Source organism: Episyrphus balteatus, chromosome 1 (genome assembly GCF_945859705.1).
Source record: "Episyrphus balteatus chromosome 1, idEpiBalt1.1, whole genome shotgun sequence".
Classification (NCBI taxonomy): domain Eukaryota; kingdom Metazoa; phylum Arthropoda; class Insecta; order Diptera; family Syrphidae; genus Episyrphus; species Episyrphus balteatus.
Window position 1 is genome coordinate 158612460 of NC_079134.1, and position 27158 is coordinate 158639617.

At 34.4% G+C, this 27158-nt stretch overlaps 1 protein-coding gene across 1 annotated transcript; it reads left to right on the forward strand.

Annotated features, from left to right (window-relative positions):
* On the forward strand, positions 1-26033 carry LOC129905127 (protein vestigial). The gene is made up of 7 exons (XM_055980517.1): positions 1-642; positions 9463-9718; positions 12864-13103; positions 21867-21958; positions 22171-22355; positions 22464-22537; positions 25291-26033. The coding sequence occupies exons 1-7, from the start codon at positions 547-549 to the stop codon at positions 25338-25340; spliced, it is 993 nt and encodes a 330-aa protein (XP_055836492.1). The 5' UTR covers positions 1-546; the 3' UTR covers positions 25341-26033.
* The last annotated feature ends 1125 nt before the right edge of the window (positions 26034-27158 follow it).

The following is a 27158-nucleotide window of genomic DNA, read 5'->3' on the forward strand; positions in this document are numbered from 1 at the left end:
ACACAACCTGTCATTCTTTAATGAGAGAAATATTTCTTTTATATATATTTTTATTTTGCCTTGTTTTTTTTCGGTATCCAATCACAGGGAGCTGCAGCGGAGGAGACGAGCCGTGCAAACTGAACAAATGCATACATCAACCTTCGACAGGATAGTTACAATAATAAAAAATTCACCAATAAAGCGTTAATATGTAAATTTTTTTCGATATCGTGAGGAATTCGTGCGGCTTTCGTGCTGGAAAAATTAAAAAAAAAAAAAAAATAACAGAAAAACAAAAAAAAAAATTAAATCATGTCGAATGGATACACCCTGTGATTTTGTTTCGTGGTGTTGAATAATTAAAAATTCGTTATTTTTTTGCACCCATTCAGTTGTGAATTAAAATTGTTCTGTGTAAAACGAATGAGTTCAGTGAAATAAAGTGGGAAAAAAAAGAACGAGTATTTATTTGTTTTACTCGTTACTTTCGTGCTTCACGTCAAATTTTTGACAGATTTAGCGGTAGGCGGTGTCGTTTGTGGTTCGAGGTTTGGATACATCGAAATGGCAGTATCCTGCCCAGAAGTTATGTACGGTGCTTATTATCCATATCTATATGGCCGTGCTGGACCTAGTAGATCATTTTATCAATATGAGAGGGTAAGTTTTAATTATGCATTCATATTTTTTTATTAGATATCGTGTATTTATTTTAATTAATTAAAGTGCATTTTAATTTGCAATATATAATTTGAATGAATCCCAATGATACTTTGCATTGAAATGTATGTATAGGAAAAGCCAGTTGTTTTATAGAGAAATGTAAATGCTGTTGAGGTTGGAAATTATGCTGATTAAAGATGCAACACAGAGCCGGTATTTAATAACTGGTTGTTTGCAATGTTTTTTTTTGTATACGTGTATCTCGCCATTGTGATGAAGGAGCTATAAAGCCTCTTCACCACTTGGAGTTGAGGTAGAAGCGTAATTATGTTAATAGGGGCTTGGCGTTTTAATAAAACTCGTATATTATAGCTGTGTACATCTCTATAACAACGAATGTACTTAATTTATGCACTTGCAGAGTAGGTAGGTAAGCCGTAAGCAGTGATGGGTATAGAGATACTCTTCCATAGCAGTGTCATGGTGGCCATGGTACCTACTTGGCGCGGTAATTAATTGGAAAATATTTACTTAGAGAGAATTTCTCATATATTTTTTTTTTCAATTCGTATTTTTTTTTTTGGAATAGGTATGGGTATTTCCAGATAATTACAATGTGCAATTAGATTTTTTTATTGTGTTTTGAGTTTTGAATAAATTATGATTCGTGGTATCTTTAACAGCATTTAAAGATGGTTGGTTGAAGGTACTTTAAAGTTTTCTTTAATTATGACAAGATAGTTAGCTATGGATGTTACACAAATTTTTTCAAGCTAATTCTTTGGCATGAACCTACAATCTATAAATTATTTACACAGCGTGGTAACCCTATTTCTACACCCATATCTCTGATACAACACGGCCTTCAAGTACCTATCCTATTGGCCCTTTTTCGTAAATGCAGAACAAACTTCCTGTGGTAAAATCCGTCAAATAAATAAATGTCAAATTATAAATTGTCATATCGTACCATAACATCATTCAAAACGACATATTTTTGCTAAGCTAAAAATTTTCGTAAAACACAAGTTTTATGAGAGACACTCAAAAACTGAGTAATGAAAAAATTCAGGGGTCGAACTACGGCATACGTTCGTTAACGTATTGACGCTATATGTCTCTATCATTTTCTTCTGATTAAATAGAGAGAGCAATAGTGAAAACGTTAACGAACGTATGCCGTAGTTTGACCCCAGGTCTGGACTAGGGTGTTTGTGTATGTATGTATGTTTTAAAGCATAATTTTAGAGGTATTTGTACGGTTTGGGGCAAAATTATTGAGATGTCAAATAACGGTAGTTAAACGATTTAGAACAGATTTAACCCTTCAAGCAAACAAGTCCGACCTCGGTCCGCATCCGCTCCACCTCAGGCGGAGCTGAGTCCGACTTCGGCTCAGTATTGTTTTTTTTTAACACAAAATTTTATTTTATTGTATTCGTTGATACAGCTGCTGAAGAATTTGCATCATTGAAGAATATTGTAGCTGTTGTGCGTTGTGGGAAGTTTAGGTTAGGGTGAAAATTCTCAGCTAGCGTCTCATTATTGAACTCCTTGAAAAACAACAAAATGATGAATTATTATTAATTATAAAATCGCAGAAGCACGTTAAGCAATTCATACCTTTTTTTGAAATAAAATTTTCCATATTAATAAAACAATGTATTTAGTTTTAGAACGAGGCACGACGCACGACCCGACCACCGACGAGATACTGCAACAAACGAAAAATAATAACAAAATGACGCATTATACCTTGTCTTGTTGTCTTTGTCTTTCCTACGTTCGTTTTCCTTTTCTCACTTTTTCACCATGATTCTCCTTCGACTTTGTGTTCATACACAAAAAGTTGCAAGTGTGTGAGTGCAACCCTGCTTTTCTCGGTCGGAGGTCGGAGTGTCTTTTCTGAACTCCGTTTTCTTGCTTGAAGGGAACGTGCCATTTTGGTGATGTCACGTGTATTATAAATCAAATGTGAACACCGCCTTACAGATTATAGGTAGGCATACTTCAATGTGTTATCTATGGAAAGCAACAAAAAATACAACACACAACGAAAGACATTTGTTTTCCTTAGATAAAACATTAAAGTGACTGCCTTTTATCTTTAAAGCGGTGTTCACATTCGATTTATACTAAGTGTGAGGTTTAAAAATACCGGGTGTACACAGAAAAAAAAACAAGGTAAAATCAAAGTGAAAAATTGATGTTTTTTTTTAAATAATGGTACTCAACCTTTTATATTTGTTTTAATTCGATTTGTACTGGATTCGTTTAAATATTTATTTTATGCATGTATCTTCTTCTAAATTGAAAATACAAGCTTCAAAACCAGGGGTCGAATTACGGCATACGTTCGTTAACGAATGGTTGCTATGTGTCCCTATCGTTTTCTAATAATTAAATAGAGACAGAAATAGTGAAAACGTTAACGTATGATCGTAATCGTGTGCCGTAATTCCACCCCAGGCCGTCTTATTTCCGTTGGCACTACAATTTGTTTTGAAAATTTTATTTCCGAATGACGTTTGTAAAGTAAGATATCTATTTGTTTTTACTTGCGATTGAACAAATTAGTAGGAGCTACAAAATAACTTGCATCAGCACTCGTTCTCTTACACGTTAGCACTTGAGGATTGAATCTTTTCGAAAAAATTAAACAAAAATCATCCGGCTGAATAGCTATAGATCGAGATTATGTGAATCTTTTTTGACGTCTCCCTTTCCTTCACTTAGATAGTGAGTCATCATGGTAAAAAATTAAAAAAAATAATTCTCTCGAAAACACGTCTACTTTGTAAATCACTATGTTATATTTTAAGAAATAAGCATACTGAACAGTTAATACCATTCACATTGTCAATTGGTAAATTTGAAATGCGCTACCGGTGGTCGAAACAAAAACTAAAATTAACAGGATGGAAGGAGCTAGCATCCGTCATTTTACTTTTTTTTTTGTTAGGACTTTTGACATGGACACCATTTTTAGAAATACAAAATGTAAACATCCCTCCTGTTAAAATTAGTTCAAAAGTTGAAACTACGGCGCTAGTAGTATGTGCTCTAATCGCCAATTGCCACAACCGAATGATGTGCCATATACATTTTTATGGCTTCACGTAAGTTGTATGGAAAAGTTATACCATTACACGCAGGAAAATAATGGACCTACCGAGGAGTGGGTTAAATAAAATGTGTTAAATATAACTTAGTCTTGGTTAAAAAATACGTAATTCTCGTTGCTAAAATCAACGTAGTCACCTCGGTTAAGTTAAGAGAGAAAGTGGGTAAGATTAAACAATTTTTAATAACCGAGCCGACTCGTGTAAATTTAATTTAGTTTGCAGGTGCTATAATAACAATCTTCTCTGTTAATTTTACACGAGTTTTACGTTGTTTTTAACCGATCATTTTTCTCCGTGCAAGTACCTTGATTTGAAACGAATGTAAGGAGAAGAAAAAATGACGGGCTCTAGAGGAACTGCTCAGAAAAGCCCAATTAGAGTTTTGACTTGTGACCTTAATTCTTTGTGGAATGGTTAAATACGGTTTTGGCGAAAGAAAACAACAAAAGAAAAAAATGTCCTACAAAGAATTTGAACGAATGATTAAAACATCGCGTTAAATTCATATTACCAGCCAATCATTTAAATAATCCGACCTACGTCTGAAACACGCTCTTGATGCTTGAAAATGCTTTGAATGTGAGAAAAAAATTCAAAATTTAGTATAGTAAGAAGTCAAGTTCTTCAAGTGTACCGAACGATGTTACAGTCATAATGTCCTTTAATAAACTTCCGAACTATGCTAAATTAAACAAGTCAAAACTATATTCTGTGAAAAATATATCAAATAGTGAATTGCTTGTTTCCCAGAATAGGTAAAGATAAAATCAATTCCTGCTTTGAATATAAATTTTACAAAAATATACCCATCTGTATCAAAGCTAACTTATCTATGAAAAAAACTGCCAAATCGATTTTATCCATTGCTAAAATAAAAACTCTACATCTCTTCTACCGCAAAAAACGAGTGACATCGCAGTTTAAAATTGATCGTTCTTTTGGTTTGTCCCCAGGTTTTTCCCACACTCCCCATGATGTCGATTATTTGTGTGATAAAATGAAAACACACACACAAAAAGGCAATACAAAAACCATCAAAAGCGGTCAATTGCCGGTAAAACACCGCCGAGTACAACTCCGATTAAGTTCATTAGCATTCACATGTTATTCTACAAGCGACCAAAAGACACGGACACAAGACGATCGTCATCGTCTCGGCCATTTATAGTAGTGATTCCCGATCCTTCCTCTTCCGCTGCCATTTTGCATGTGAAGAGTGAATCGAAAATGTGTTCCTTTATGCATGAACACGGCTGCTGACTGCCCTGGGTGAAGACCAAAGTTTAGGTAAAATTATTAGGTGAATCGATTTTTTGGGAAAAGAACTTCATGTTTGTCGTCGAAGAAGTTTTCACGAATCGAGAAGCAACCAATGTGCGAACTAAGTCACATAAAATAAATCACCGCAAAAGGGACCGTCGCGTTGCGTTGGTATCGTCTTCTTGGTCGTAGTCTTTCGATATCTACTCTCAAAGTCAGCATACTGCACTCGCACACTCCTCGACCCACAAAAGGGATGCGCATACACAACAGAACGTGGATGACAGGGATCGTGTTTGGCGATTATCCCTATCTGATCACCGGTTAGTTGCGTTCGATATACAAATTTTCGATCTTGAAGCTCAAATCAGACACAGGCCAGGGATTTACTATAAATTACCGAAAACACGATGAGTAACCTAACGACCGAGATTGTGGATCCCAGAAAGTTAACGTTTTTTTTTTTTTTTCTTATAACCTTTTCATCTTGGAATGATTATATAGTCGTCCTCGCGCGACGACAACTACTACTACTGCCCTAACAAATCCCATAGTGAGACCTCAAAGACAGGTCCGAACTTATAGACAAATGAAAAGGCGCTTTAAATGAGAAATTTTAAAGACACTCTCAGGCTCTCCCAAACCAGTAACGGCGAAAATAAAAAAAATCCTTCCACTGCTCAGAGTTATAATAGATACATCGATTTAAGTATTGCAAACAGAAAAGGCTGCCAACACCGTTTTTCTTTTCTGTGACTATTGATGTTTGTCCTCACCGGATTCAGTTCCTTATAATGTGAGTCAATTTTTACCGTTATAGCTTCGCCCGTGATAAGCCATCATAAATTTTATGCTAAAATAACTCCATTTTTGGGTAATATTCACTCTGGAATAAAAAAGGTTAGAACATTTTTTTCCATTGTTATTAAAATAATTCAAATGTTTCTTCACCAACGTCTTGAAGATATTCTGACACTTAGAATAAACTGTGGACCAATTCTAGGGCTTATTGGCGCCGCATGTTGTTCGAGGAAATCAGCCAACTATCTTTGGGTACTCAACGCAAGCCCAGGCATGGTGACGTGTTGTAACGCATATTTCACCCCTGAAGATTCGCGGGTTGACAGCAAATCTCGCCAAATCTTCTCCACACTTTTTTAGTTTTACAAGTATGCCTACAAGGTTATCTTCGGATGATACGACCCGATTCCGTTCCATCTGAAAGTGTCAAATTGGTGCTTTTTTAGTTTTCAATTGGCTGACTACGTCGTCCTCCTGCTCGTCTAATGACAGCTTTGAGACAATTTAAGCCGCACAATATGCACGGCTAAAGTCGACTTTACTATAGAGACTTTCACTTTAGTCACCTGCAGGCTGCGACTAACATCCGCCCGAGTTGGCTTGCGCTTAAAAACTTTGCCGCATTACAAAAATTGACTTGTAAAAAGTCGGCAGGAGGCACAATGAATTGATTCGGAGTCCCCATTTACTGTAGAATTCATACAGTTTCCGCATGTGCTTCGACTTTCCAGGCATCTATCGTTGAAGAGATGGGTTTGTAGTTATGTGAGTAAATCGTCAACGTAAAGAAGGTTCTCGCACTCATTTACAAATGACATTAATTGTAATTCAGAAAATGCCATATCACCCTACATTGTTGTACAGTTATACAAAAAATTTAATTGCACCAAATAGCATCTCACTTTTTCGGAAATAAAGAAAGATATAATACTGATTATAACACCACTTCAATTTAAATCAATCTTTATATAAGAATCCTATATCCTTAAACTGTTATACCCAACAAAATAATGTACTATTATAAGTTTGTTTTCGCATATAACCAAGATTATAGATTTTCATTCGGTTTAAAAGGGTTGGTTATAGCTAAGTTTATATACATTATGTTTGTCGAAAAAATAATCTTTCTTTTTTGTATAAACTTTTACCTATTTCTTTCATCTAAAATGCGGCCCTGTTGGCTTGATTTTCCTCTCACTCAGCATTGGCAAATTTTTGTGTGTGCTATTCCCCTCCCCATATATTTGCCATACTCATTTTTTTTTTGTTCACAAGTCACAACCGCTCTTATTTGCGTTGCGAACCTTTTTAGCTTCCCTCCTCTATATGGTCATATCGCGGTGTGGATATAGTTTTATCCACTCTCTGATATGTATAGAAGACGACCATACATAAAAGACCAATTTTGTTTTAGTGCCGCGGCCTTGTATAATTGGGCGTTAAGACAGTTGGAATGCTTTTGTGCTCGGCCGCCAGCCGGTGATGTTCCTGTTCTTTTGGCTCAGAGTCTGTGAAGGAGCGACCCTTTGGACGACTTTTTAAACTGGGATTGTTTGTTTTTGTTTTTGTATTTTTAGTTTTGTTGTTTTTCAGTTAGTGTTTCTGTTCGGTTGTTCCATGGGAACTTCTGCGCAATGTTCTTAAAAGAAAGGCAAAATTCATCAAGCTATATACATAACTGCCTACCTAAGTATAAAAATGGCCACATCTTTGTTAGCAAACAGTGGCCCATCTGGAAAATTTTGCTACTTCATTACAAAAGACAAACAAACACAAAGAAAGGGAGAATGTGCGTAATCGCAAAACAACTAAACTTGTGACGAGTTTTTATTGAAGGACCTTTCCATTATCTTTTGCAAGTGTAATTGAGTGTAGATAAAAAGTTTTTTGTTTTTTTTTAAAGATAATAGGTGACATGCCATTTTGTATGACTTCCTCTATAATTCGATAAATTGGAGTTCAATTTTAGATGTAGATTTGTATAGTACCTTCAATGAGATAGGTAGTCTGGAGATATCCGGTGCGTTTGTTTCCATTTTTGACTTTAACTGAAACTCAAGAGAGTGGAAGGTTCAGAAAAGATTGAAATATTCGAACTTCCTTTAAATATAATTCCGTAAAACTCAGCACCAAAGTTTTAACGAAAAACCAAAGTCGAAGTTCCGTTGCTGATTTTACATCTTTTCTTCTTTTTGACCCTAATACCCTGTCACCCTTGGTTAAAGTTTGACACTTTCGTGGTTAATAAAATGGGGAAAAACTTATTCTGCAGGATAAAATTTTAACCCAAATTTTAACGCAATTTACACACGTCCTTTAAACAACATTAAAAATGCGTAGAGCTCCACAATCATAAATATGAAGGAGCATTTGTAAAAAACTAATGCTAACATATCTTCAACTGTCAAATCAAATATTTACCATATTCATTTTGATGACATTCCTTAAACGATGCTCTTTTATAAATCAGAAAAAATACATCACACCACAATTATCACCTATTATTTCCACTTTTATCAAATCTGAAGTGCTTTAAGGTTATAATATTTAGTCATCACATTAGTGCTATTATATGCGCCGCAGCGGTTAATGTGTGCTACCGATTAGGGTCGATACACAGCCGATAAAAAGTGTTAAAATAATGGCCCTTATGTGTTCCCCTTTAGGATGATGTATTTTAAAATTTATAGCCAATAACTTTTCGGTTAGGTATTAATTTTTGTTTCTTTTGTTTTTAAGAGCATTCCCAGGTTACCTTCCATAGGCTTACAAACACAGATATAGACGAGTAGTTTATGCTCAATTTTAACTCTGCCACCACGTGTTTGTCACATAGTACAATTGGCGCCAGGTTGTGTTTTATTTTTATCGAATTTATACTATGCATTTTGTGTTTTAATACTAAAATGTTAATGCCCCTCACACACTCATTAAGTCGCCCCCAAATGTGTTCCCAAAGTGTTGTATAGGGTTAACAGTTGTGTCATTGTGGCAGCAATGCGCAACGAAAATTCACTTGATTTATGATGACATGTCGGGAGTTAAGACGTTTTGTACAAAAGTCAAAGTGAGTTTGGCGGCGGCGGCGGTGGTTCGTATTATATGACACCGCAGCTGAAAATCCCTAATGGAAAAATAAAAGGATATAATAGCAGATAATATGCGGCGCGCTTATTTGAAAAGAGAAGTTTTGCCTTTCTAAATGAACCAGGAAAATTGTGATCTCATAAAAACACCCCTCGTTTGTATTTCGAGAAACCACTAATTAAATCTTTACATTTTTGGTTGCATGATGAGGTAGTTTTCGAAGAAAATTTGCTTTATAATCATGATATGCAATGTTGTTGAAGATAGAGAGTATTTGCTTTAAAGTTAAAGTTATAACAGTTTGGTTCAGCTCAGGTAGTAAAAATAAATAAATAAAATTAAAAATATAACAATGCAAACTAGCGGAGAGGCTTACCTTAAATCATTCTAATAGTGACATTTTTTTATTAAATGAGCGTAGTCTGTTGTTAATCAAGCAAGACCCTTAGTATAAATATATATATCTGTTTATAATTTAAAATAGCAAATTAATAAATAGTAAAATGTAAACCATTTAAATTATTTTTGTTTTTTTTTTTTTCAGTTTAATCAAGATTTATACTCAGCATCGGGAGTACCATTGGCATCTTCCAGTGCATCAGGCAGTTCTCATTCGCCATGTAGCCCAATTCTCCCGCCTTCTGTTAGTGCAAATGCAGCAGCGGTAGCGGCTGCAGCAGCGCAACATGCGAATACCAACTCTAGTTTATCAGCGTTACCAATAGGAAGTAGTAATTCAATACATAGTAGAACATTAACCAAAGAGGAGGATCTCGCGACGACGCGGAGTGATAATGAAGGTAATTTACTTAAAATATTTTTGTATTTTAATTTGCTTGTATAAGGCCTAACAGATGCTTCTGTTCCTTCTGTTAAGCTTTAAAGAAGCAGAATTTATAATTGAGTTATAAGAGTTTGAACGGAAATTCATGGTTTTATTCATTCATTTTTCGAAAAAAAAAATTAATGCTTGTCTTACATGATCAGAAATGGCCCACTCTTTCTACTAGATGGTGGTCAGACTTCAGTTAACCTTCTCAATCCCAATATGGCGCAATGCCTGCACACCGCATAGATCCTTCAATGCAAAATTTAAAAAATGATTCAAAAAGCTTAGATTTTTGTTTAAAACAATAATTTCAGAAATCATTTGAGCTAGTTAAAAAAAAAAAAATATTTTTACATTTGTACATTTGCTAAAAGTCTTTTTGTTACTTTATTTGATTTTGAAAGCTCAGCGAAATTGATTTTTTTTTTTTTTGTAATGTCATCTAAGGTCAGCTCAAAATGTACTTTCTATTGTTTTCTGTGCAAAAAGAATGAAAAAAAAGGTCGGACGGAAAGTGCAATGTCACTTTCAATTTGACTAAAAAACTGTTATACTTCATAGAAATCCACTATCCAGTGCTTTATAGATGTCAATGATAAACATATTCATTAATCATACTAATAATAGTGAACATTACGAAAGCTGAGAAGACTTTTGAGTCTACTAAACCACTTGACAGTATACCGGAATGGGTAACGGAAGTGTCAAAAAGAACACACCATTGCGTGTTTGTCTAATGATTCGTAATCAATCTTTAAACTTAAGTCACTAGTAAGCTTACTGTCTTACCTTTTTAACAAACTCGTTCAATCTTAGAAGGTTGTTAGCTAACAGATAGCAGTCTTGTAACTTCAATTATCAAAAAAAAACTTAACAGTTTTACTGTATTGCTCAGTCAAGCGAAAACACAATACACAAAACATATGTAGAACAAAAATATTAAACGTTTTTAAATTTCAATGCTTAATAAAAAATGTTGTCTCATACTTGTCTATCATAAATTCATCATTCCGAACACCAAGAATTATTGTTGGCATTGAATACAAAAGCGATAAGTTCATAACATTTCAAGATAAGCTTGCACCTTCCTACACTCACTTTGCAACGCGATGTAAAAACAAAAAGAAATAAACGTAACCCTTTCATGTGAACATGTCAACGGAAGTCAGTCGTTGGTTGATTTGCAAATTTATAAGCTGTCATCGTTTGTTGCCACTGAAAATTGATTACAAATGTGGAGCTGTCATATAAAAAAACTAAATATTATACTAGAGCTCAACCCTCCAATGAATTACTAAATTATTCACGGTTTCATTATTTATTTTCTTTTATTTGTTGTTATATTTGGTGTCGTCAAGTTTTGTACAAGTCTCCCTCAATGTTTTTATTACCTTTACTCTCTCATATGTCAAATGACATAAAGATGTGGCTTTCAACAATGAAGGCGCGCGTGTAAACTATGCCCACTCAGGTGTATAAATGTCAACCGCCTGCGTTCCTTTGCAAAAAAAAAGTTTAAAACAACAACAAACTATCGACCTATGCGAATGAGCGCGTGAAAAAAATGTTAATAAAAATTCACATAAAAAAATGTCAAGAATTTATCATTCGGAATCGTTGACATATTTTAGATTCCATCTGCTGTAGCAGCATAGCGATTGTAGTATAGGTGGGTGACTACTGTATACTGATCCAGGAACTCTTTCAATGCGAAAAATGTCTGCTCGCTTTCTGGTGCTGTTTGTTTTGTATATTTATGTTTTGTTTTTGTTTTATTAATGTGCCAATAAACCGAATCAAATTTGCATCAACCGGCCATCGTATCTTTCATTGTCTATCTCTTTCTATCCCATTCCACAGCAACAAACAAATGAGACTTTCTTGAAAACAGAAGCTGTCCCTATAAACAAATGTCTGAAGCTTACGTTGCGTTGTAGTGTGAAGTCTATTCAAATACCGAAAATGCTTTCCGCGACTAATTAATTTGCACATTTTTAAGATGTTTTTGTGTCATTAACTTTTCCAAACAAAGCATTAAAATGTTTTTGTTGTATATATAGACAAACTGAACGAATCTGATGGAAGATCTTCGGTTGTTTTTTTTTTTGTGATGTCATATCTTTAAAAGAATTATAAGGAATTTTATTTGAAAATGCGCGGAATTACTATTATTTGTTTTCGTTTTCAGCGTTTTGTTTAGTTTCGATTAATCATTTTCATGATTAATTATGATTTTATTTGTGATTTTGAAAAGAACTCAAGATTTTGATGAAGCATGACATTTAAAGATTGTCGGGAAAGCAAAAGAGAGCAAAAAGTGGGTTATGGGACTCTAATGGATATGGTTGAGTTGACATACTCTTAAAGATAATTTACAGGGCATTATATTATCATTATAACACATTTAGAGATTTTTAGTATTTAAACGCCGGTACAGCGACATCGACCAGGTCAGAAAGCTGAAAATTCAGAGCATAAGATGGCTGTGTCATGTAGAGCGTATAAATGAGTGCCGACGCTTGGGATGGTGCGTCGAGTTGTATCCAGCCCCGATGAGAAAAATGAAAGACCTCATCTTAGGTGGCATGCTCAGTTGGAGAATAACCTCAACCAACTTGATGTGCACAACTGGAGACAGCTAGCTTGAGACAGAGCTGGCTGGGGGCTTGTTGGCTGAGGTCAAGATCGATCCTGGAGTGTGAGCGCCACCTTAAGTAAGTGTTCTCACGGGGCTCGCAGAAATGGCTTCCTTAATTCGCGGCCAGCTAGTTATGACTCGTGTAATAAATGTTACGGGAGAATTAAAACCTATAGAAGCCAACGTGCGTGTTCGAACAAAATCAACATTTGTTCTGGCTTAAATAAGTTAGGTGCTTAGTGAGCAAGAGCACCAAAATTCATTTAGCGCACCTCACTTAAGAAAAACTGAAATGGAATGTGGATAGTACAAGGTTTCTATTTTTATCTACTCTCCTACACGGATTTTAGTTCAATATATAACAATAAGTCCAAGCGGCTCTGGCTACCACCTTGCAAGTTTCTAACCCCTTAATATCTGCTTCTGGCACTCACATTAAAATATAAAATTGTACGAGTATTTTGTCTTTATTTTCCAGGTAGACTAGTCGGAGCACATCACAATGATTCCTCATGTTCATCCGGTCCCGATTCTCCTCGCCATCAATCCAGCTCAAAAGATCATCCCCTAGACAGTGCGAGCAGTCAAGGTCATCAATCGAGAGCACAATACATTTCAGCATCCTGCGTTGTCTTCACAAATTACTCCGGCGACACGGCAAGCGTTGTCGACGAGCACTTTTCTAGAGCACTTAATTTTAGTAACAAAGAAAGTAAAGGTAAGCCAATAAAAATATTCTCGCTCTATAAACATTCATGTCATTTCATTATAAACCCATCATTTTTTCATATAAAAATTTGCAAAACATTTCAATTAAAGTTCCAACGAGTGCCAAAGAAATTCTTTCAACCGCACCATCAGCAATTAAAAATATCTTATATGTAGATTGTAGATATCTCTATACTGATATCTATATTTATATTTTTACACTTGTTTCGACTCAATGCAAACACGTCTTGTATGAACAACGATCTGACAGCATAATATGCCTTTGACAGATGTGTAACAACATCACAAGTATGGCTGTCATGTCTACCTGTCATTGCGACGATGTGATACCGAAAATAAAATTCTCCTCATTATCCACAAAGAAAAATATAATGTATATCACAAAAAAAGAGGTGCAGGGATTTATTTCATATAAAGATAAATAATTCTGAGAATCAACAACGAGCCCTGAACGTTTTTGCGCCCTACAAATGCCACACACGGGAAAATAATTTGACATGCTTTTGATATGTCAAAAAGAGACTTCAACAATAAATTAAAATGTTAGATTTGCCATAAGAAGAAAAAGGGGACCCATCAGCCCCATCACACCAAAGGACAAGCACCAAGAGTGCGCACACATTATGATTAATAAAATAATTAGTTCGCTTAATGAGAATGAAGACTGTTGGGTGTTTAGCACTCAATTTACGTATAAAAGAAGTCCCATGATGGTTGCGGCTGAGTTGTCAGATCACACATCATGTACAACTAGGCGATAACTAGACAAACATAAAATGTGCACCTCTCACACACCCCTTCTGATTTATCACGCAATGAACGGAATATTGGAGTTAAAGGCATTAATTCAGCGAATGGCCTCATTTGATTGACTCTGAATGATTTAGGAAAGCGTTGGGCCGTTTCTCTACTGTCTCTGGAGTCTTATGGAAGAATCACACACACATTTTCGAAAATAAAACTGACACTTTGTGTGCGATGCGCAGCGTTCATAAATTTAGATGGTCGGCTCGATAAATTATTGTTTGGGAGACACTGACGGTAGAGGCGGTGTGGTGGCTGTGTCGTCGTCTTGCGGTAGTATCTAACAGTACAGAAGCCGAGTTTTTTTTATCATTAAGTTTATGGAAGTCTTTGAATCATTTGACTTAAATGATAATTAATTAATCGGTTACGCCAAAAAAACATTTGCAGAATAAGAAAGCAAAAATACATCGGGCTGCGTGCAATTTTGACTTAAATTTTGTTTGCAATCTTTTGCAGGGATGTTAAAGTATCTACCGATAAAATAAGCTAACTGCTATTGGCTCTCAAAACATGGCTTTCCCATAGTTATATTATTATTTGGTCAAAATCTTTGGGAATAATTTTCAAGGCAACACCTAAATTAAACCATTTTACAATTATTGAGCCATAAAAATCTCCTTAAACTTGGATCATAAATCCTAATCACCACATTCGTGGTTTCTGACAGAACTAGTTTAGGCAATGTCAGTGAGTGCCACTTTGTATTCCAAAAATGTCCGAAAGAGGACCTGCTTCTCGTTCAAGTAGATTTACACTACACGAAATTACAATTGAGTAATTACAAATTCCAAAACATCGTAAGATACGCGTGAAATTTTGGAGAGAATGAGGACATTTGCATACTAACAACTGGAACGTGGATGAAGAAAAAGTTCGAAAATTCGAAGTAAATATTCAATCAGTTTAGTGAACAATTGCCAAGGTCAAACGCAGAACAGAAACAAAATCAACGCACACCAGTGGCGTAGATAGGGGGGGGATCAGGGGGATATATCCCCCCCCATTGGGATCGATAATTGTGCAGTATAAACAGTCATGAATAAATAAGTTGAAGAAGTGCACTTTGAAAAAAACGCTATGGATTTCGAGTTCTTGATTAGCTTAAAGGTTATAAATATGGTTTACCAACTTTCGTTGCCATTAAGTCGGTGTTTCAAAGAGTGAATTTAGACTTGGTCCAAGCAATGGAGCTCGCTAAAGATTTAAGGGATCAACTAAAAATTAAACGGGCAGAAGACAACTCATTTTCGAAAGTTTTTTGTATATGGGAAAAATTAGCTGAAATCCTTGACATTGGCGTTAAACATAAGAGAATAGTGAAGCGACAAAAATATCGTTCGAACCCTTCGGTTCAAAGTACAGTAAAGAATATTTTCGTGTTACTGTTTTCAATCTTTTTCTCGATTTCTATGTAATGGGCCTTGGAGAAAAATGTACAAACCATGAAAACGAATTAGAAGGGTTTCCGGTTCTTTCTAAGGATTCTTCGTCTGAAATAGACAAAGCAGCTAAAAAATTTAATGAAACTGTTGAGTTTTACCTACCAAAAACTAGACCACATAAAATAGAACAAAAACAATAAGATTTTCTTATAGTTTTCATCCAAGAAGGAAATATTATTTAAACAATCGGGATTTCCTAATTGTTTTACCGACTTCCAAAAAGGAGGAGTTATTCAATTCGTCTGTACTTTATTTTTTTGTGTTTTTCACCTCATAACTTTGGACCGAGTGAACCAATTTTGATAATTCTTTTTGTAGGTATTTAAAAGCTGGTGCCTGTTCAGTACCATTAGAAAAACCATAAAACCCAGTTTTGATCCATGGAAGTCGGTTTTGTTTTTTTAATAAAAAAAATACGATCATGTACGGGATCACCTATTCCAACTTACTATAGAAATATTGGTCACAATTTTTGTTCTAGTGCCAAGTTGGAAAAAATATGAAATTTTTACAAAAAATTTTGAAAGATTTTGTACATGAAAATAATAAGAAATCTCTATGGAAAAACCTTATTAATTGTTGATAAGGTTTCTTCATAAAACAGTTCAGTAAGGAAATCTGTTGGTATTTAGGTGGTCCTGGTCATATTTTTCTCTGTGTGAAGAATTAAAAACTCAGAAAAGATATTTGATCAGAAGGAAAAATACTTCCTCTATGAACTCATTGAAAGCGCTCGAAAGCTGCACCGAAAAAAGTTGTCCTGGTATTTATATTTTATTAAAGATATTAGCTACACTGCTGGTTTCTACGTCAACTACCGAAAGAACTTTCTCCAATTTAAAGAGAATAAAAACAAGCATTATTAAAATTTAAAAAAAATTTGCGAACTAGATCTATCCCCCCCCTTAGCAAAAAGCTATCTACGCCACTGACGCACACAAAAATACCCCCAAAGTGTTGGTGCTGCTTTGAAAAACTCAATCGCACATTTTGATGACTGTGTTTTGGCAAAGTTGAGGACCAACAACGCACAAGAAAAAGAGATTTATTTATTTAAAGTTCACTTTTGATATAAAAATACACATTCAATTATTCGAATTTAGACTTTCGACCAACATGCGCATTGATGGTTATAACTTAAGAGGTATGTCACACACCGCGTGAAAAAAAAACAAAAAAAATTAAAAATCCCCTAAAAATACGATTTTCGCTTGAATAAATCCAAAAACAGAAACAACAACCGATGTGCAGTGAACACATCACATCGCAGCACAGCACAGACATTCGAGAGTAAGTTTAATTAGATGCTAGGAATTTGCCGACGAAATTCCGATTGGAATTTCTTTCATTGCACGACGCATTTATAGAATGACACTAAATGTAGTCAGAAGTAGTAGATATATTATTTACGCCATCAGTTTCTGATTCAGCTAGCAGAAAAGATATCAAAAATAAGAAGTGAGAGAGAAGAACAAACAGACATAATGTAGTATGTTATGTAGTATTTGTGTTATTTTGGTCTTTGGCATCCGGGATGGTGTTGCTTGTGATCGGTCAAATCACTTCACTATCATTGACATCAACACCAAACCAATAACACATGATATACGTAACACGTTTTATTTCACACAGGTTTCAGGGACTTTGACGTTTGATGGACTGTGCCAACAAAGTTGGTTTTTATTTATAAATTAATACGTACAATTTTACGTTACATTCGGAGTGATATTAAATATTTTCAAATTGATATTAGGAAATTTCTTTATCTGGCAAAGTTCAAAGGAAGATATACAGAATACAAGATAATATACACCCGCCATTTTGATGACGTCACGTGTATTATAAATCGAATGTAAACATACTTGAATGTACTATCTATGGAAAGCAACAAATGCAACCATAGACAAACAACTACCAAGATCGGAAACTTTCATTATGTTTAATCTATAGAATCTACATACATTTTTGTTTAAATACAAATGACGTCACAAAAAACAGAAATATATAGGGTAACGAAAATCTGAGTATATTACTTTGTATTCTATATAAGTTCAAAGTGATGAGTAATTACTTTGATGATACTGACAGATGCAGTGTTGCGAACTTAGTAAGCAAGTTAGTGAATTAAAAATGATGAAATGGAGTGAATATTTGTAAAAGAGAAATAATTAAAAATTTCTCGAACTTGTTTCCCACCTTTATAGCGACAAACAAAAGTCGAAGCGATCAAAGTAAAGGGTTTGACGTTTAATATCTGTGGTTTCAATGTTTGTCAAAATGACATCGTTCGAAGTAATATCACCACTGCACGCTACTACATACATAGAAATTTTTTTGACATTATAGAATTTTGATTTTATAAGCAATATGTCACTAATGAAATCTTTAGGATTTGTCTATTTATATGCTTTAGAAAAAAAAGAGATAGGTTGAAAGCAATAAATCCGCTCATATTCGTATTCTAGTCATGTTAAAAAAATAACAATTGTTGCTTCTTTTAAAACTTTTGTTATTTCAATAAGTCCAGTCATAACTGTCATAAAAAAAATCGAATTACCATCTACATATATTTTCCGCCAAATCACCAAATTTTTTTATTTTATTTGTAACTGAGCTAGACATGATGTATTTTTGGCTTCACAAACGAAATATATCCAAGGAATAGAAATTCTTTTTGAATCGACCACCCAAAGAAATCGGTTTCAAACACAACAGAAAAGAAATTGATTCTAAAATAAAGATAACCTCATGAATAGGGTGTAACTGTATAATGTATTTGTTCTAAACCTTATTTTCTACGGGTATAGGTACATTTTTTGTTCAGTTTCAGGTAGCTAATGGGAGGGACATTAACATCTTTTTATGTTGATTTGGCTCAAACATTTATTTTTAAATTTATTAATTTTGTTTTGAGATGATTTTGGTGATATGAAAAATGAACTGATAGAGTTTTTTTGGAGCATAAATTGATGCCACACTACACAGTGCATGGCTTGATATTTCCCAAACTTAAGGGTAAATCCATATTTAATATCAAAACTCAACTTTAAATGGAGTTAAAAGTTGAATAGAAGTAGTCAATCAATTTGAGAACTTACATGTGATGAGATAAGTTTTTGGTGAGATTTGTTATGATGCGATGAGATTCCTTATTTCACCACAAAGCGTATAAGGTGATTTTTATATTGTGAGTTTTGACATTATGATTTCAAAGGCTGACGGCACCCTAATTTTGTGTGATATCACCAGGTTTCTTCATAATTGAGACCCTTGGCTTAAGCATGAGTGTGATCACAAAAGAATGGCCTTTATTAACTGCTGACGAAAATATGCAACAAGCAGCTTGCATGACTTTTGTCAGTCAGACCGTGGTGACTATTGTTTTTACCGACTGGCATTGTGCCAATTGATTAAGTAAATTTTTCCACTTGTACAAATTTCGACCCCCCACAGTCAAAAATTTACAGTACAGGGTCACCCAAACCAACGCTTTTCTGCAGTCGCAATCAAAGTATTTGACAAATACATGCATTTTTGAAGTATAAAAATACCTTCTACCAATTAAATTAAGATAGTTCTAACAGTTCAGGGTAGACACCACATTTTCATTCAAACTAAAGCCTAGCTTGCTACTTCAAGTCACATGCAACAAATTTCAAACCTTTAATTTTCGCACCACCTTAGAAGAAATTTTCGATTACGTATGTTCGTAAGGGTTGAATTTGGAGATCCGTCTAAAAGTTGTTTTACTTGCGCCTCATGGACCTTTTCTGTCCTATAACCCTCTTATCGTAATAAACAAATTCGAAGGGCATTCCCTGATATCATGAAAAGAACAAATAAAAAATCTCATGTTGGGCGCCAGTTGAATCCTTAGAAGGACGAACATTTTTATTAAAATTGAAATGAAAACCTTTTACAGTCTATGTTTTTTTGCTTCCAAATCTAGTTATGAAGATATTTGAGAAACTATAAATACTTTTTCCGCTACCACAAGCTTCTATTTAATTTCTAAGAAATAAATTTAAACTTTTCAAAAGCCTACAAAAGAATGCATGTATTTTGCCGCCATTCAACTTGCAATATGCAGAGTGCGCATTTCGGAATGCACACATTGGAATTCCAATCTTTGGTCTTTTAAGTCCGCGCCGATCGCATAAATAAGATTTAGAAGTTCTCCATAGAAAAAGGCATCCAACATTCGGCAATGAAAATGATGATGGATGGGTGATAGAGGGGGCAGTATAGTAGTGGTGGGAGCCAGTCATCACGTCGTCTCGAGCCAAGGATACAAACATAAACATACCTATATGCATCTCTATGCTATCTATTTTATTTTTTGGTAATTGAAATTCTGTTCCTGCACGCTCCGGCACACACAACTGCGTGATCCTATGCAGTTTTTATGGGAATTCCTTGATGGTGGCATTTAAAGTGCCCCTCGATTTACTATCACTCATACGCAGTGCCACTCATCTACCATCAGCCAGTTGTTGTCGTTCGTTTAGACCGTTCGCCATTCCAATTGGATAGAGGAGCACCACAAGCCAAGAAAACTAACACACACATTTTGTATATATATTCATCCATTCTGTGAAGAGCTGGCTGGCACGCTGCACGATTGTCAATGCGACACAAGATAAATAATTCGACTTATTTTCTTGTGGTACTACTGCTGCTGCTGCTCCTATATAGATTCAATACTCCTGCCGCTGCTGCTGTTGCTGTTGGAATTTCAACGAACAAATGTTGTTGTCGTATTATTTTTCCATTCCCTTTGGCTTTTTGAGTAAGATGCGCCCGGCGAGAGCAAGGAATTTCCTTCTATTTTCGGCGAATGTTTTTATTTCTTTGTTTTTGTTTCCTTTTGGATACCGTGATATCTGGAATACGGTAAAGAACATTTCTCCGAAAATTTCACGCAAGCGCAGCAATAACACTATACCGTACTCCATACGCCATCTCTTGGAGAAGTTTGGTATTTTTATTGCACCCAAAAGAGGGAGTCATGACAACATGCCCTAACGATATTTATGTCATTTAAATCAAATTGATGTAATATGGCGTAAAGTTAAGTGAGACATTTATGTGTCATGCGCCGTGCGATTTCAGCCAAGCGTGGGTTAAGCCATTAATCATGACCCCTGTTGAGAGGTATGAAAAGGAAAATTACCCTTTTTATTTTTAAGTCAATATGAATCAAATGTAATACTTGTTACATCGTCCAACATTAAGTTAGAACGCTTCTAAGCAATAGGTATTTAACAACAAAAAGCTACTACAAAAGGGTGAGTTGATTGATGAAAGTTTAATTACTCGAAAGTCGAGTGAGTCTCAAACTACACATCCAGGCTAAAATCGAAAAAAAGTAGCCAAAGCTATTGATGGAAAATAAGTTGATAAGAAGTAAGAAGGATACAGGAAATCGGTCAGGCACTGATTAGGAACTTGGCGAGACCCAATGGCCGCAACTTTTTCTACAGACCAATCTTATTCTACAAAACAAGCTTATTCTACCTTGTGGTGAACACCAGATAATGTTCTCGTCCAACACTATAAAATCTTTTCATACACAAGTGCAATGATGCTGCTTCAATCTAATGAGTTTGATCGAAACCCTTCGGAATAGACAGAAGCTAGGTATAGCTAATTTTTGTTTGCCTTTCATCCACGTGTACCTTTTGGAAGCTATATCTAATTCACTTATTTAACCTAATATGATTGGTTGATTTATACAAGTCTTTGATAGTTTCCCGACATTGAGCGGGCGGCTTTAACATTTCGAAATGACTCAAAAGAGTTCGCTTAACAGATTCCACATGCATTCCACTGCGACAGACCAGTTGTCCATGTGTATATACAGTGCTGGCTTTTGCCGTCTCATCTCCAAAAAATCTAGAGGTATGAGACGAAGACAAAACCAAACACCAAAGGTATTTCTCAGTTCCAGAAGAAGCTATCTTCATCGGAAGTTTTTATTTAATTCTACGCAAAGATGATGCTGATCGCACTCGTAAAGAAGAAACTAACTATAAAGCGATGAAGAAAAATGAGAAATAAAATTAAAAACAAAAAAAAAAAATCCAAAGCAAGAGACAACTTGCAGAAAATAACTCGAAGATAGTGTTCGCCTTCATGTTGCAGAGGAGATACAAATCGTGTGTATGGATGTACATACCTGTTTGTATAGGCAGAAGTAGTTGTGTTGGCAAACACAGAAAAAAAAAAACAACCACAGCACTTCAAAGAAAACCCCGACGACATTCTTCAGCTCAAAGAGTATCCAGAGGAAAACTCTTGGAAGCACATCAACCAAAGCAAGAGAGAGGATGATGAGAGGAAGGAAAATACTGCTTATTTTTTTTTTTTTTTGTATTTTACTTCATCTTGAGCTTGACTCCATCTTTATTATAAACAACAAAATACTACCTATATAGCTACTATCTCCATCACTCTAGTTAATTTTAATTTATTTATCGTTGCAATTTCTTTATCTCTTTCAGAAGCATGTAGTCCAATGTCAGCTAGAAACTTCCCACCTTCGTTTTGGAATAGTAATTATGTGCATCCTGTGCCGGCACCAACGCATCCTCAGGTAAGATCTATCTTTACCTGTCCCATCCCATATACTATGTTTTGTATCTGTTCTTTTTAACTTGAAAACAAAGCAAAAAAACAAAAAGATACTCGTACATTTGCATCTTTATATGCACTTTGGCGATGACATCTTTACTTTGCCATGTTATGTACCTACTCAAGTATACTAAGTTGATCTTTTTTTTTTTGCTTTTTTTCAATCGATTACAGGTTAGCGATTTGTATTCGACTGATGGCGGTTACACCACGGATCCTTGGGTGCCGCATGCGGCACATTATGGATCTTATGCACATGCAGCGCATGCTCATGCGGCACATGCGCATGCCTATCATCACAATATGGCGCAATACGGAAGCCTACTGCGACTGCCCCAGCAATACGGTCATGGGTCGAGGTGAGTTTTGTTTTTTTGCTTTGCATGATCATTTAATATTATGGCTGCGGGTTACTAAGTTAATTGCATATTTTGATTTTGGTTTTTTTATTTTTTTTCTTCGAATAGATTACATCATGATCAGCAAACAGCTCATGCGTTGGAAAGTGCGGCGGCGTACTCAAGCTATCCCACAATGGCAGGTAAGTGTCATACTTTAATACAATCTCCTACGGTTTTGAGAGGAGTTTATTAGAATATGGTTAAGGGGTGGAGAAACAATTCTCAACCACCTAGCTCTTTGTTAGCACTGATCTCTGTCCAATTGAAAAAGTGGTTTTTTAGTTACAATGTTGCTTTTATAAAGCTATATATATGTGGCTTTTTAGAAGCAATATTGTGAGTTTTAATATCCCAATTTTTTTATTTTTTGTGCATAGGTAGTATAACAGTTTACCACAATTTTATCAATTCTCTTCTTCCTTTGGTAATAATATAGCTTACACTTCCTTCGCTTTTATCATTGATCTCTATAAAACCACCAACAATTCTGAATACAGGTCCAACAGTTTTATTTTTAGAACATAACTGTCAATTCTGACATCTAGGATAAAAAAAATTCTAGCACTCTCCATAAATTTCATATGTCAAAAGTAAGCTGGAGAGAAAAATGTCAGCTAAAATTAAGAGCGTTCTGCGTACTAGGCTTTGGGATAGGTAACAAAAAATTCGTATCTGATAAATTCTGTCATAACTGTTATACAACTGAATGTATGGGTTTGTTCAGAGTGAAAATCTACTTTACGACAAATAATGCCAAAGGGAACTTTGCACAAAATACATAGTTCTCATAATTGTATAACAGTTTTGTTTGTTGTGAACCTATTTTGTTTTAAAATTTGGATAAAAGTGAATTTCTGTGAGTGAGATGTATAACTTCAGTCGCGTGTTGTTTTTTTCTTTTTATGAGATTGTGTACTACTGCCTTAAAATAGTTAAGAAAGGTTTCTCGCTAATAAAAAAAAATATAAAGAGAAATAAAAATAAATTAAACTGTTATACTGTTTTGTAAGGTTTTCTAATAAAGACTTGTCAGCTTTCTTCTTAAATAAAACGCATACCATTTGAGAATCGAGTTATTTCAAAGATTTTATTTTTGGTTTGAAGTGAAATCAAAACATCTAAGGGTACGTTTACACCCGTGAATTCGTTAGACGATGAAACGGCCACGCATTTAGACGGAAGAATTCTGAATTCCTCTAACGACGTCCGATTTTGCTGACATAAACAAATGATTGAACATACAAAGTCTAGAGCTACAATCTGCGCGATATACCAAAGAGATACCAAAATAAGACATAGCACGAAAATGCTCCACTTTATTGACGCTGTCATATAAGCAGCTTTGAAGTCGATAAAAATTGAAATATGTTTGCATTCCCGTCGGGAAATAAAAATGTATGAACCCGAAACTGCTGTATAAAATAAATTACACGAAATCATACCAGAAATTTTGAGTTTATATGACAGAAGTATTGCCATCTTCAAATATAATTTTAGTTTATGGAGTATTTTTATTTGCATTTCCCGTCGGAGAAATTTGAACTGGCATAGTTGTTAGTTCTTTGTGTTTCTCCTGCTGATTTTTTCATGTAAGCATTTTTCAACTTTTCTTATGGAAAAAACTCATATATCAAAACAACATCAGTTTCAGTCTTTTAATTAAAAAAGAAAACCTCTATCCACTATTGTATTCAATGCAATGTCAATTCCCATAAAACCCCCATTTCCACCCAGCAAACTGGGACACAAATTCCAACTTGTTCTTCTGCAGCTAGTATAATAAACGAGCATATAAAATATACAAAACACACAACGGAATAAAACAAAGTCTATATATGAGAGCTCATAAATATTCTTATCGCACCACGAAATTATAATAATTCTATACAATAGATGTTTCATATACACAATGGAAAAGTATTGTGTATAGTACGTTCAGCTATGTGCTGCACACATAAACTTTATGTAGGTAGGTACCCTTGGAATTTTCTGTGTATGAACAATATCTCTACAACCACCCCATAAAGCCATAACCAAACTCTTAACCCAAACTCTTAACCCAAACTTTTATACCGCCTCGACTCTCGACGAAGCCCTTTCGAAAAATTATGTCGGATAATAAATTCACCCGTCTTATATATGGTATAAATCTCGTGTGTGTGTATTTTAAGGGAATAAAAAAGGAAGCTTTATGTGAAGTATCCAATCGAAATAAATGAAAAGGATCTCATCCCCTAAAAGTGCCACACGGACGAAGAATTATGCGCAATGCTTACGTCCGTTTGTTCCCTTATTCACATGCTTTTGAAACATAAATGCATGATATCATAGGAAAAACGAAGACGACAGACTAAAAGACCGGACCCTCAAGAATAGAACGCCAAAGCCAACAAACAAAAGAACCCAACAAAATTTGGAGACATACACGTATAAGGAGAAAAGTTTGGCTCCCTGTTTTTTTTTTTTTAAGACCTAATGTTGGCATGTCATGGCAACTTAAAAACTTATTTCCTCAAACCCTAACTTAAAACTGCCGACGGTGATGGTAAAACGACCTTTTTGTGCTAATAAATTTCCCTACATCTTTGTGACACAGCGACAATGGACGCAACGAACGAACTGACAAACTGTATGTGGTGTGTAAAGTGGGTAACAAAAGTTTTATTAAAAAGGGCACTTAAGGGTTGTCATTTTATAAACCAAGGGAATGAGAGATTTTAATATTCATCAGAATAAAAAAACCTTTTTGACATGTGGGGTCTTAACCTAAGTTTAATATTGTTTTACCGGGGTTTTGGGTATCTATAGACTACATATTCAGATTTAAATTAATTTCTTTGCTTTTACTACCAATTTCTTTAACATATACCCTTTCGTTTTTTATTACTTTCAGGACTGGAAGCACAGGTACAAGAATCTTCAAAGGATCTCTATTGGTTCTAAATTTTTGTAGGAACAATATAATACTGTTATACTGAGAAATGAGTTATTTTGAAAGTTATGTCGTTAAGGGTAAGCTAAATATAATACAAAGCTAATTGAAAACCCTAACGTTTTAACTACAAAAATGATGAATTACTTTTTTGGAAATTTAAAAACGCTACCGACACCGTTTCCATGTAAAAACTTTGTTGCGTTAGTGTTGGAACTCCCATAAGCCGTTGTGTGTTTAAAATTTGACAGCTGATGGCTACACAGTTTGTTTAACGTTAGTTTGGGAGAGGCTTACAAATTTTCCCAAATTGACGACGCATGGCATTTTTTGCAGTCGACGTTCAGGTGATTTTAGTTATGAGAAACCCCAAGCTGTCGTTGGTCTTTTTCATACCAAATCGATGTCAGCAGCGTTATTAATCCACCGATTTCTTTACACCTCATTGATTTTTTACACAACACGTTTCCTTTTTTAAAATTTTCAATTTTATTGTTCAAAGTTTCTGGAAAAATTTGTTTGAATAGTCTAGTTCCTTTAACCTATTAGAAGCTTGGTTAAGGTGTTTTTCTTTCTCATTTTAAAATTTTATTTCGACACAGAATAACTCATTTCTCAATAATATCATTGAAAGACATTACTAAAAAAACTGTTATATGAATATTATTCTCATAGCATTATTACCAATAAGAAAAAAAAAACAACATCACTCAGGCTGTAAAAAGTGTACTTTTAAGTTAAAATTTAATTGAAAACTAAAAGCAACATCAACATCGTTGCTCGTTAAATGAATTTGTAAAATATATAAATTAAAAAAAAAAACTCTGTACGTAGTAGAATTAATTACTTTTTTTTCTGTGCAAAAACATTACAATATTATAATATACGTATAACAGTAGACCAAAATATTTTTAAATTTAATTAAAATAGAAAACATGTGTAATGTATAATAATAAAGCAGACATCAAAAACAAAAACAAAAATATTTAAAACTTAAAATTGTATAAAATATATCAATAAAAAATGAAACAAAAAAAAATAAAGTAAAATTAAGAATTATAATGTTAAATAGTAAAAAAAAAAAAACAACTCTTAGATTTATAGAAAATATATTAAAATTTAATATTAACATTTTATTCTGAATTTAATTTATAATTAAATTACCTAGTGTGTTTAAGTTGGAATGAACACAAAACATAAATGATCCCTTTCCAGCTTTGATTATTATATTATTATTAATAAAGTACTTATATTTCTGCTCGTAGAGTGTATAGGTATGAAAATTTGTATAAAATAAATGAATTATTAATATGAATAATGAACGAGTGGATGTGTATTATTATTTAATGATTTATCTTAAAATTAAAATGTACATTAAGAAATTTAAAACAAAAAATAAAAAGAAATCAATATAAAAAAATTAAAATTGGTTTTTATTTTGCGAGAAATTAGAATACTTTTATTCATCAAGCGTTTAAAAAACTGGTGAAGTGGGAAAACTTTTTAGTCCGTCTATAAGGACAGTTCACGTTTTTTAAAAGGATGATACGATTATGTTTTGATTTTTTCGAATAATTTTTGGCACATGTGTCTTTCAGCGCACATGAGTATAACAGTTGTGAAACTCAGTGAGGCTGTTACTATCGTACCACGGATTTCATTTTTTGTCAACGCAGAAAGCAAATTAAAATCTAGTCACTAATGTGCTGCTCACGCTCAACTACTTTTGTTGTTAAAAACATAAAGCCATTGTTCAAGGTAGATAAGATTGTGAGTACGCAGCAGTGGTACCACTTTACTTCAATTGAAGTAGATCTACTTCTTTTTTT

Bases quoted from the DNA above. Each gene is read 5' to 3' on its own strand.
- LOC129905127 (XM_055980517.1), top strand. From the start codon at position 547: ATGGCAGTATCCTGCCCAGAAGTTATGTACGGTGCTTATTATCCATAT. The intron at 643-9,462 runs GTAAGTTTTAAT...TTTTTTTTTCAG, and splicing joins CATTTTATCAATATGAGAGG to TTTAATCAAGATTTATACTC. The intron at 9,719-12,863 runs GTAATTTACTTA...TTTATTTTCCAG, and splicing joins GACGCGGAGTGATAATGAAG to GTAGACTAGTCGGAGCACAT.